An 11,950-nucleotide genomic window follows, 5' to 3' on the forward strand; every position below is an offset into this window, starting at 1 on the left:
TGGCTATAAGCAATGCTATTTGTCGACTCGCTCTTTCCAAATATACTATTTTTCGGGTCATAAGGCGAAGACGATTACGAGCTGAATGGCCGATTACGTGCGTTCCACCCCAATGTTGGGAAGAGAGTTATGTAATCAGTTTTCCTGCGCTGAATTGATTCTTAGCAATGTAGTTAGGTATTGACGCTTTATTTTCCACGAGCTCAACAGTACATTTCTAACAAGAACGCAATTCTGGATCGTATATAATTCATGACGACCAGGACTATGGGATCGAATGTTACCTAGCTCCATCTGCCATCTCTGAGACTCCCGAACATCGACTTTCCCTGGTCGAAGCTCCCTGGTCGAAGCCAACTATGGATGAGTCATCGTCCCAATTAATATGTGGTGTAACACATGCCGCGCTGCAAGTCAGCTATTCGATTGAAGACACTGTCTGCCGGGGTAGTGGTGACCAATAAAAAAACGAGATCGCGCTAACGCTTACCGTATAGGGAATGTTATAGGCTATGAAACTAAGGGCAGCATACTGTGTTATACAACTTCTAGTTTAACGGAGCCTGGAATAGCTTCATTTACAAGTTACGTATATTATAATACTCAATTGCATACCATTTCACGATTAAACAGATATATAACATTAGTGTCGCTATATGATACTGCCTTAATTTTCCTTAGGTAGGTACTTAGTATGCCGTAATTACCTACTAGGTACACCAGTTCTTCTGAACCTAAGACTTTGCTATCCCTAGATAAATAAAGAGTGTAAATTGTGTCGAAGAAATCAGCTAATGAGTCTTCGTATCATATTCAACGTAAATTGAACTCTTTGGTGCTTCTTTTCTCATTATCGTCATATAGACCGTAGGCCATCCCTTAGGTACTTCATAAGAGCCCAAATGCCATTCTGTCATCTTTGGTCTCGATCCTTATATTCAGCATATGATCAGCTTCAGTGCCTAGAGTTGTCTGCGGTATACTAAAGTAGAGCATCGCCTCGTAGCAGTTTTGGGGGTGGGTAAACGAACGTAAGAAGTCGCTCACATATAGCACGGAATTATCATGCTATTTACGTGTGATGGTTGAAGATGTAGGAGCTAGAGCGCTACTGTTAAAAATAGAACACTCCCAGGCCGAGGACTTGGCCGTCTTAAGTCGTTTTACTGTATGATACTATGGTCGGCGATATGTCGTGAGGTAAAAATGTATCTAGTATAGCGAATACATCATTCCTCCATAGATGCTCTAGTAGATGGATAGGTAGGTAAATAATAATAAATACCTACCTAGGTAGGTAGGTATTATATGTCACTAAATAAACACCAAGACTGCCAATCATACCTTAGTTGTACCTGAGATGTAAAAACGAAGGTCACTGTTTGGCCTGATATCGGTGAGGTCTAAGCACTACAATCACAATAGTTTCATCTTAAGTTACCCATTCCTTAGAGCATGTTACTTTCCAACCAATTGTGTTTATTTCTATATCATGAATGTTTACATATCACCATGATCATAACCTAGCTCTACTATATTACACTCTATCGACAATCCAGAATTGAAGTAGTGTATACGTCTAACAGTGGTCATCCATTAGGGGCTGTAGTTTCAAGACCCCCTTTATACCAATTCACACTCAATCAAACTCTCGACGCCATTCGCGACAGTCCACTAGAGATATATTGTTAGTAAAACGTTCCTTACCTATGGTAGGATGGGGAAATTTTCTTTTTTAACCACTCCTCTAAGATCGAGGTGTTCACTATGTTGAGAAAAGGGGGAAGGATAAGTGGAGAACTTACTATCTTGGTGATCTTCAAGCCGGCTTCGCCCAACAATTGACGCCAATCCTGCTCCGTTCGCTCCCTAGAAGCCAACAAGGTCATCATGAGGATATCGAGACCAGTGGCTTCCCAGGTCGCGTTACGCGGAGGGATAACGTTCTCATTGATGAGCAGCCTGCTGTATCCTGGCTTCATGGCCTCCTTGACTCGTGCAAGGATTTTCTGGGCCTCAACATCCGGCCAGTCGTGAAGGACTGAGTGCATGTAGTAAGCCCGGCTGCCCTTAACTGGTTGCTCGTTCAAGAAGTTGTGCGCCATAACTTCAATTCTCTTGTCTAGAGTTGTGATCTTATCAAGAACAGGCTGTAGATCTTGTAGCACCAAACGGCCCGGTACAGATGGGTACTTCTGCAAGAATTCCTGGATGTCGTGGCCGATTGAGCCACCGATATCGACTAAGAACGGCGAGCTATCGCTCTTATCCGCTCCATCGATTAACCTCTCTTGGACAGGGAAAAATCCGGTATCCATCCAACTTGCCCGACCCTGGTGGTATCCGCCCATGTGTAAGTTGAATAGATCACCGTAGGGTGGGTTGGCTTGGAGATGCTCGAACATGTTGTTCTTCGTCTTGTAGGCATATTGAAGAGCTCCATTAGACAAGTCAGTAGGAGTCTTGCGACCGTTCTGTCGGAGGTATTCGTGGAACAGATTATTTGTGCTAAGTAAACCACCGGATCTAAGCTAAATGTTAATAGGGTCCAATCTATCAGTCGTTGTAGTTGCTAATACTCACAAGACCGGGTACCCGGCATAAATGATGGGGATTGTTAAGGATTTCGAGAAGTTGGTTGGCTTATACTCGTCGACATCGGTCTCTTCGACATAACCCATCGCACCCAGGTGGCGAAGGAGTCGGGCTGCATGAATTAGCAGGGGCATCGGATAAAGTGGCCATCACCGTAACATACCGACGAGGGTTGGATCCGCTTCGACCGCCTTAGCAAGGTCCGCCGATTTCTTGCTCTTTCCACCGTCCTCGGCCATGACGTTGAATAAACCTATATCAACACCGACTGTGAGGGCAGCCATTGTGGCCGTCTACAGATATCATAAATATGCTATCTTAAATTACTAGTTGTATAGAATATCGTACCTGAGCCCAGCAATGCTTGATCATGGTCTCCCGGGGAGTTTCCAAAGCTCTCACCAACTTTCTAGCAGCCTCCGCAAGTTCGAGTCTAGCTTTGTCGTCTTCTGGGGCTATAGAGCTAGCTAGTTTGTTGATTTTCTCGACGTGAGCACCAACACTCTCATAATCACATGGCTTCAAAGCTATGCTCGGATCCAAAGGAGCTCCCTTCGGGGCTACGCCATTCCCTTGGGCAGACATTGTGAATCGTCCTTTGAATCTTTAGTGAAAATTCGGGTAAATAATACGAGGTATAGAGGTTAGATCAAGATAGATTAGAATATGTCAGAATAGCAAGGTAGAACTCGTTAACGGATAATTCGAGCAAGGGACGATGATGCTTGATATTCAAGGGCAAAGACACGTGGAAATAGCCCCCTGATATCGTCTGGAAGATATTATACAATTCATGGCAATGTAAGCTTTTCCTAACCTGGATGGCGACCGAAACGAAGTTGATGATGAGGATTGTCGGTGTCTCTCGATACTCCCCTAAACCAGGTAGCAGACCCATATAGATTTCAATAATTAACGCCACATCCATATGTAGAGTATGATTTATACCTACTATAGGTACATAATTGGATACTTTCCTAATGCACAAGAAATCCACCCATGGGAGCCATAGCATGATATTCATATATGAGGTAGCATTGCAGCGTTCGGCTTGAGCTTCGGTAGCTGAGCGAGTGTGTTAGTCTGGCCACGGGGAAAACACATGGACATATATCCCGAGGAGTGCACGGGTATGGGTTTGGTTGGTTGCTAATAACTGGCTCTTTATGAGAGTTTCCTGGTCCTTGGAATTGTTGTTAGTGCAGCGATCAGCAATGCTTGAAGTTCATTGGCTTTGGGATCCTGTCTAACGTTTTGTAACTCGCTATGGCCACATTCAGTAACCACCTAGGAAGATAACACAAATTGGAGTACGGCATGTTGGTAAAAGTTGAGCACGTCAGTTTTGTGCCTGTAAATACCATGCTTCTTTCGTTACTGCGGTGTCAGGCCGAATATTTGACACCTCGAGTAGGTACCCGTGGGGCGCGCTAGACAACACACCATACTTAAATAGGTGCTAGTCCGTCCAAGGGGTTCAAAAGGTACATTGATCACTTTTTGCTACTTTTGCTACTTTTATTTATAGTACTTTTAACGCGTAAAGAGAGTAAGTTTTTAAACTGATTTTATTATATTAAAATAAATAGTAAAAAATGAAATAATTATTTTAGCCGATATAGTTATTTTAAGTTTTTTATATAATAAGTTTTTATATAATGTAAATATATATAAAATATTTTATAATTATTAAAAAATAATATAATATTTAAGTATTAAAAAATCTTAAGAATAATTTTATTATTATTATTATTATTAAAAAACGTCGAAAGTATTATTATTTTCATTTAATTTAAAGCTAAACTTTAATAAAGTTAAAAAGTAAATTAAATAAAAATTCGGCGTTAATATTAAACTTAAAAAAGTGGTAAAATTTCCCTTTAATATTATAATATTACGTATTTAATAATAAACGAATATAAAAAAAAATATAATTAAAACGTTTAAATTAACATTTAATCTTTATTAATTTATACTTATTTAATTATAATTTATCACGTTAATTCCACGGGATATTATCTCGTTCGTTTATTTAATAACTTTTTAAATTAAAACGAAGGTTAATAGTTCGAAAATTCGCTATCCCGTTAAATCATTTTAATTTATATATATAACCGGTTTTATAATATAAATATATAAAAAAGAAATATAATTTATATTATAAATAATATTATTTATAATAATTTATCGGTAAAAACGTAAATTTTATTTAATAAACATTAATTATTAAATTTAGTTTAATATTATTTTTTATTTTTTATTACTTACTTATTTACTTAAGTAATTTTAATTATTTTTAATTTTAAGTCTTACGATAATATTATTATAAAATATCATTATTAAATTATTAAGAAAATATCGTTATTAAATTAAAGAAAATAAACGTTTATAATTTCTTTATACTTTAATTATTTTTATAAAGTAATAAAACTAAAAGTTTATTTCGACGTATTAACGTTTATTATTTAAATTATTTATATTTAAACTTATTAATAAGTTTATAAATTATTAATAAAAAACTTTATTATTTTTTTTTATATTATGTTTATTATATTATAACTTATAACGTATAAACTAAAAATAAAAAACGGAATCGAAAAAATAAACTATTTATATTAAAATTTATAAACATAAATAAACTTACCGTAAAAATACTTAATAATAATATATTATAAAATAATAAATATTATTTTCATATTTTAAACTGGATTAAAAGTACATTATATTTAATAATATATTAATACTTTTATTATTTTTTATATTAATACTTTATTATAAAACGATATTTTTTTTATTTAAATTTTACAAGTTAATTATTTCTTAAGAAAATACTTAAAATATTCGCCGAAGTTTCTTTTTTTAATATTAATAAATCGGATAAAATAAAAGTAAAATAATTCGAATTATATATATCTTTCTTTATCATAACATTACATAATAAATATTATCGTTTTAACGAGGTAACCTACGAATTAAAACTTTATCATATTATTTTAAAATTAACCTTAAATAAAACATGGTTTAAAAAAAATTATATACGTAATTACGTTACAATCGAAAGGTTTTTACGAAACGATTCATTTAATAATTATTTTAATTTCTTATTTTTTCGTAAAAATATTCATTAATTTTTTAACCATAATAACTTTATTTTCTTTTTTAAATTAAATACCTAAAACGACCGTTAGTTTCGTTTACGTTTTTATACGCTTATAATTTTAAGTAAATTAATTAATAATAACTTAAAATTAATTATATATTATTATAATAAATCGTTTTTTTCACTTAAAAAATTATTTCGGGAATATTTTTTCGCTTAATTTACGTAATTAATCTTTATTAAATAAATTATATTAATTCTTAAAAAACCGAACATAAATAAAATAATATATTTTAATATGCTTAAAATTTAAGAAAATAATAAAATTAAAAAAGTTTAAAAAAATTTTATAAATAATTATCTTTAATTATAAAATAAAAACCATATTAATAAATTAATTAAAACAAAACGTCTTTATCCGAACGGATAAAATAATAATAAAAATAAATATAATATTAATATTTTTTAAAATACATTTAATTTTATTTATTATAATAATTATTTTAATAATATATATAATTAAAATAATTTTAATAATAATATTAATAATTATAAAAGTATTTCGACTTAGCCGTATAAACGTCCACGTTTTTTATTAAAAATAAATATTAAAAATAAAAAACCGGAAAATATAAATAAGGAGTTAATTATAAATAATAAGTCGAGTATAATTAATAATTTAAATTAAATAAATAATTTATTATACGTTAAAAATATTTAAAATTAAATAATTAAAAATAAAGTAAATAAAATTAATAAAAATAAGAAGTTTCACGTACTTAAACTTAAAAATGTTAATAAAAAAGCTTAAAAAAAAACAACTAATAAATTATTTTTAATTTAATAATATTTAATTATACGAGGTAAAATTATTAATTAAGGAAAAAAAGTAATTTATTAAGTATAAAATTAATTTACGCATAATAACGCGTACGAAAGTTCGGGTATTATTACTTATATAATATTACTTTTTATATTTAAAAGAAATTATTAATTTAATATTTTTATTATTAAAGTTTAACCTAATTTTCGTTTTAATATTTTTTAACTTATTAAAACGGTTATTACTAATAATATTAATAATTAATAACGATAAATTAAAAATAAAATTTTAATACGATAAATCGATAATACGTTTTAACTTATATTTTTTATAAAGTTTTTTATCGTTATTATTATTATTTTCGTTATATAAATCGTTTTCGACTTTTAAAATATATAAATTATATTTTCCATCGTTAAGAAAATTTATTATACGTTTTTTAAAAATAAAATAAAATTAATAAGTATTTTTATTATAAGTAAATTTTAAACGTTTTTTATTTAAAAAATTAGCCGTTTCGTTATTTTTAGCGGGCTTTTAAACATTATTTTAAAAAATACGAAACTAAGTTAAAGTCCCGTTATTTTAAATAATTAAATTTAACTAGTTAAAAGTTTTTAATTAATAAATAAAAATTTTAATATATAAACGGTTAAATTTAAAAATCTTTAATATTATATTATTAAATAACGATTATATAAACCGAACGAAAAGGAATTTAAGCTTAATATTAATAATTAGTTATAATAACTAATTATAATATAAATCGTTTTATTCGAAAAAATATTAAAATTACGAATAAAATACGTATAATAATAACTTATAATTATTCCTTTACTTTTTAAAAATAATAATAAGTTTTTTTAAATCGAATATTTTATAAACATTAAAACGAAAAAACAGCGTATTATTAATATTATTTATTTTAAGAAAATTCCTTAAATTCGATAAATATTAATTTATTCGATTATTAATAAACTAATTTAATTTAACCTTAAAAATAATATAAACACATTCGTTATAATAACGTATTTAAATAACCCGATAAAACTTATCTCGAATATAAATAACATCAATAAAACTTTTCGTTAATAAAAACATTTTTAACATTAAAACGAAAAAAATATTTAAAGTTTATAAAAGTAATATATAATTATAAAAGAAAACTTAATGTTAAAATTTAATAATAATAAAATACGAATTTATACGTAATATATTAATATTAATAATATATAATAAAAAATAATAAATAAATAACTTATTAAACGAGTTTATACGAATATAAAAGTAATACGTTTTTTTATATAATATACCGTTTTTAAATATGTTAATTAAAAAAGTTAAAAAGTTTCGTAACGTAAATAAATAATTATAAAATAAAACACTATTTTTTAATTAAATATTTTTAATTATAATATAATAAACGTTATAAATAAAAATATAATAATAACCATTATTATTTAAAATAAAAAAACGTAATAATGTTTTATATAAATTAAGATATAAAAAATAATAAATATTAAAAATAAAAAAAATATTAACATTACGTATATTAATTAAAAAAAGTACGAGTAAATTAAAAGTAAATTTTAATTTTATTTTAATAAAATAAATAATAAAATTAATAATTAAATTAATAACGATTATATAAAAAAAACATAATATATTAATATTTATATAATAAAATACGATGTAAAAAAAAATAATAATATTCCAAATTAAAATTAATTAAAATATAAGGTTTTTTTTATGTAAATGTATAAAATTATAAAATAAATACGTGTTATAAAAGTTATAAAATAAGAATAAAAGGCTTTAATTAATCGAAAAAAATGTATAAGGAAAAATATAATAACTTTTATAATATATATAAGTTAAAATTACTTAAAATAACCTTTATAATACTTTATTATATATATTTAAAACTTAAATACTTAAAAATAATAATAACACCACGTTTTATTATTACATTCGTATTTCGCTTTAAAATATAATATTAATTAAACCTTATTTAATTAATAATAATTATTATTAATACCGAACTACGTTAAATATAACTAAATATACGTATAATTATAACTTAAATAATAATTACTTATAAGTAATAATATTTAAACTAAACTAAATATTTTTTTAAACATAAATATTAAATATTTATTCATAATTTTAAAAATTTATTTTAATATATACGAAAAAATAACTCGAATTAAACTAAAACGCATATTTTACGTAATATTATATTTTTCTTAAACTAAATACTTTAAAGCATTTTTAATAAAATACTTATTTTCAGGCTTTACTTTAAATAAATATAAAATATAATTTAATTTTTACTTATAAATTTTTTTTTTATTTTTAATATTCTTTTATAAGAAATTTTTCATTTTTAAAATGCGATTTTTAATTACTTAATTATTTAACTTATTACTTTTATATTATTTTTAATTTAAAAAATTTATATATAAAATTTTTAAAAATTATATATTAATTTTCTTCCTATATAATTCACGATCTTTAACTTTAAAAGTAATTAAATATTTAAAATTAAATAATATATTAATTAATACGTCCCTTATACACTTTATAACCTTTTTAAAGTCGTTAATTATCGCTTTTTAAAGAAAATATTTCCTTAAATTTAAAAAAATTATAATATTATTTTTAATAATATTTTTATAAATATAAACTTTAAAATATATGTAATTAATTCTTTTTAACGTATTATAAAAAAGCTTTAATCGTAATTTAATATTATTATAATATTTTTTCATTTATATAAAACGAAAAAAATTTAAATAAATTAACGGTATAACCATTTAAATTATATCGTGCTTATATTTATTATAATTATTATACATTATAACGTTATTATAAAAATACTAAAAGCTTAATATAAAAATAATATAATATAAATCGTTTATACTTAAATTAATTATTAATTTTTTTTACACGATATAAGTTAAATTTCGTTTTTTATATAAAATTATTATCTTAATAACGATAAATGTTCCGGTCTTAACGATTATTTTATTAATAACCGTATCGTATATATTTAATATAAACGTTATATTATAATAATATATATATTTAAATTCATATCGGTTCGTTACGTAAAGAAAACATATTAAACGTAAATTAATCGATATATCGTAATTTTTTATTTTTTAAATAATTTCGGTAAGTATGTAAATAAATTCTTTCTTTATTTTATCTTTAATAATATAATCGAAAATAAATTATAAATTAAGCTTAAAACGTATACGGTTACGAAAATTCTAAACCGCATATTTCTCGTTTTTATAAAAAACTATATCCTCGTTATAAAAACCGGCCCTTAAACACGTAATAAAATAATTTTTCGATTCGTACCATAACATTAAAACCTTTAAACTTTTTATAATATATATAAAAAATATTTTATTTATTAATAAAACGCTTTTATCGATATTAAAAATAATATTAATAAATTTATTATAAGTTAATTTTTCGCGTTAATTTATTAATTAAAAAAATTTTATAAGTTTTTATTTTAAGTTAAAAAAATAACCCTTTATATAATTATTAAGCTTAAAATTTATTAAGTTTTAAGAAAATTAATATTATTATATATATATAATAAGTTTTAATATCGTTTAATTTTTTATTATTATATAATAATTTATTATCGTATAATAATGGTTTTTTAACGCTTAATAAATTAAATTTAATAAAACTTATATTAAAAGAACTTTCCGTTTATATAATTTTAATAACATTTTAACTTTTAAATAAAATATATAAAAAGGTTATATTAAATTTTTAAACTTATATATTAAAAAAAAAATTTAATAATTAAACGTTTTAATTTTTTATAATATATTTTTAAGTTTATATATATTTAATAATTAAAATATAAATATTTAAATAATTAAAAATTCACGTTTAAATAAAAATTTTATTATTTATAAAAAGTAACTTTTAAAATTATATATAAAAAAATATTATATAACTTTATATTATTAATATAATTAAAACGTATTAAATTAATAAACGAAATAAACATTTTAATTATTAAAAGGTATTTTTTTTTATACTTAAATTTTTATATAAACATATATATTTTTAATATTCTTATATTAAATTTTATTATACATACATTTTTAATTTATTTTAATCTCGCGTAATTTATAAAAAGTAATATTACCCGCGTAATACGAAAATCGAATTTTCGCGCGTAATATCATGTAATAATATCGAATATACCTTTTTTCGTATATAAATTCAAGTATAAATACATGTATTAAAAATAACTTAATTAATAATTTTCGAAACTTTAATCGTACTTCATTACACTTATATATCCTTAATTTTAACCTGTTTTTTTTTAATAAAATAAATTAATATAAATATAAATTTTACATTAATCGAAAAAGCTTTTAAAGGGAATTTAATTAATATAAGTTATAATAATTAAAATTAATAATTAATCGAAATAAAAGTAATTAAAATTAAAATTATACATTAATTATTTAATAAAATTTTAATCGAAAAGTTTTAATTAAATATATAAAATATATTAAACACTTTTCGCTCGATAATTTAATTAAATAAAATTATTAATAACGTATAACTTAAATTAATCGATTTAATTATTTAAGGCTTTTTATATAAACTTAATTATAAAAACTTTTAATTCGAATTAATTATAAAATAATTAATTAAACTAAAACGTATATTTTAATAATAAATTTAATAATTTACTTATTTTAAACTTTATCGCCGAAATATTTTTTTCATTTTATTTATTTATATTTCTTTTAGTTTACATTTAACATAATTACATTTAATATTAATCGAATTTCTTTTAAAAGTTTTTTTAATTAATATTAAGTTTATATTTTCTTTAAATTAATAAATTATAAAAGAATAACTCGAAATTAAAAGTGTATAAATAAAATAAAGTTTTTATTTTATATTAATTAAGTTATTACAAATATATATATTTATACGCGATTTATATGCGGGGAAAAATACACTTAATGTTATTATATAATATTACGCGGAAAAATACACTTTTCATATTATACGAGCAATATTACTTTTTATAAAATTACTTAAAATATATAATATATTATATTAATTAATAATTATTAATTTATAATTATTAAGTATTAAATAATTAAATAATATCACCCTCGAAAATAATCGTAATTTTTTAATAAAAGTTATATTAAAAAAAATAACCACTTAAAAAAACAGCTTTATTTTTTATTATAACGATTTTATTTTAAATAACTTTAATTTACGTACGTTATAAAAGTTATTATACCCCCCCCCCCCCCCCCCCCCCTTATACACCTTTTTTCGAAAACGTAATATTTTTTTTATATAATTAATATTATTTAAATATTAATATAACGAAATTAACTACTTTTCACTTAAATAATTTTTCG

General features: G+C 23.8%; 1 protein-coding gene across 1 annotated transcript; it reads right to left on the bottom strand.

Annotated features, from left to right (window-relative positions):
* Nucleotides 1-1,477: 1,477 nt before the first annotated feature.
* On the bottom strand, nt 1,478-3,466 carry GGS22DRAFT_168037 (S-adenosyl-L-methionine-dependent methyltransferase). Its single transcript, XM_047962075.1, has 5 exons — nt 2,944-3,466; nt 2,759-2,888; nt 2,584-2,707; nt 1,806-2,526; nt 1,478-1,674 (listed from the first exon to the last, which is right to left on the bottom strand). The coding sequence occupies exons 1-5, from the start codon at nt 3,178-3,180 to the stop codon at nt 1,624-1,626; spliced, it is 1,263 nt and encodes a 420-aa protein (XP_047817001.1). The 5' UTR covers nt 3,181-3,466; the 3' UTR covers nt 1,478-1,623.
* Nucleotides 3,467-11,950: the final 8,484 nt, after the last annotated feature.

This window comes from Annulohypoxylon maeteangense, assembly GCF_022496945.1.
Source record: "Annulohypoxylon maeteangense strain CBS 123835 unplaced genomic scaffold GGS22scaffold_13, whole genome shotgun sequence".
Classification (NCBI taxonomy): Eukaryota; Fungi; Ascomycota; class Sordariomycetes; order Xylariales; family Hypoxylaceae; genus Annulohypoxylon; species Annulohypoxylon maeteangense.

What these genes read in the sequence shown, in the direction of transcription:
- GGS22DRAFT_168037 (XM_047962075.1), bottom strand. Translation starts at nt 3,180, where the DNA reads ATGTCTGCCCAAGGGAATGGCGTAGCCCCGAAGGGAGCTCCTTTGGAT. An exon ending in TCAAGCATTGCTGGGCTCAG is followed by an intron (nt 2,889 to 2,943) that starts GTACGATATTCT and finishes TGATATCTGTAG; the next exon opens with ACGGCCACAATGGCTGCCCT. An exon ending in GCTTGAAGATCACCAAGATA is followed by an intron (nt 1,675 to 1,805) that starts GTAAGTTCTCCA and finishes ATATATCTCTAG; the next exon opens with TGGACTGTCGCGAATGGCGT.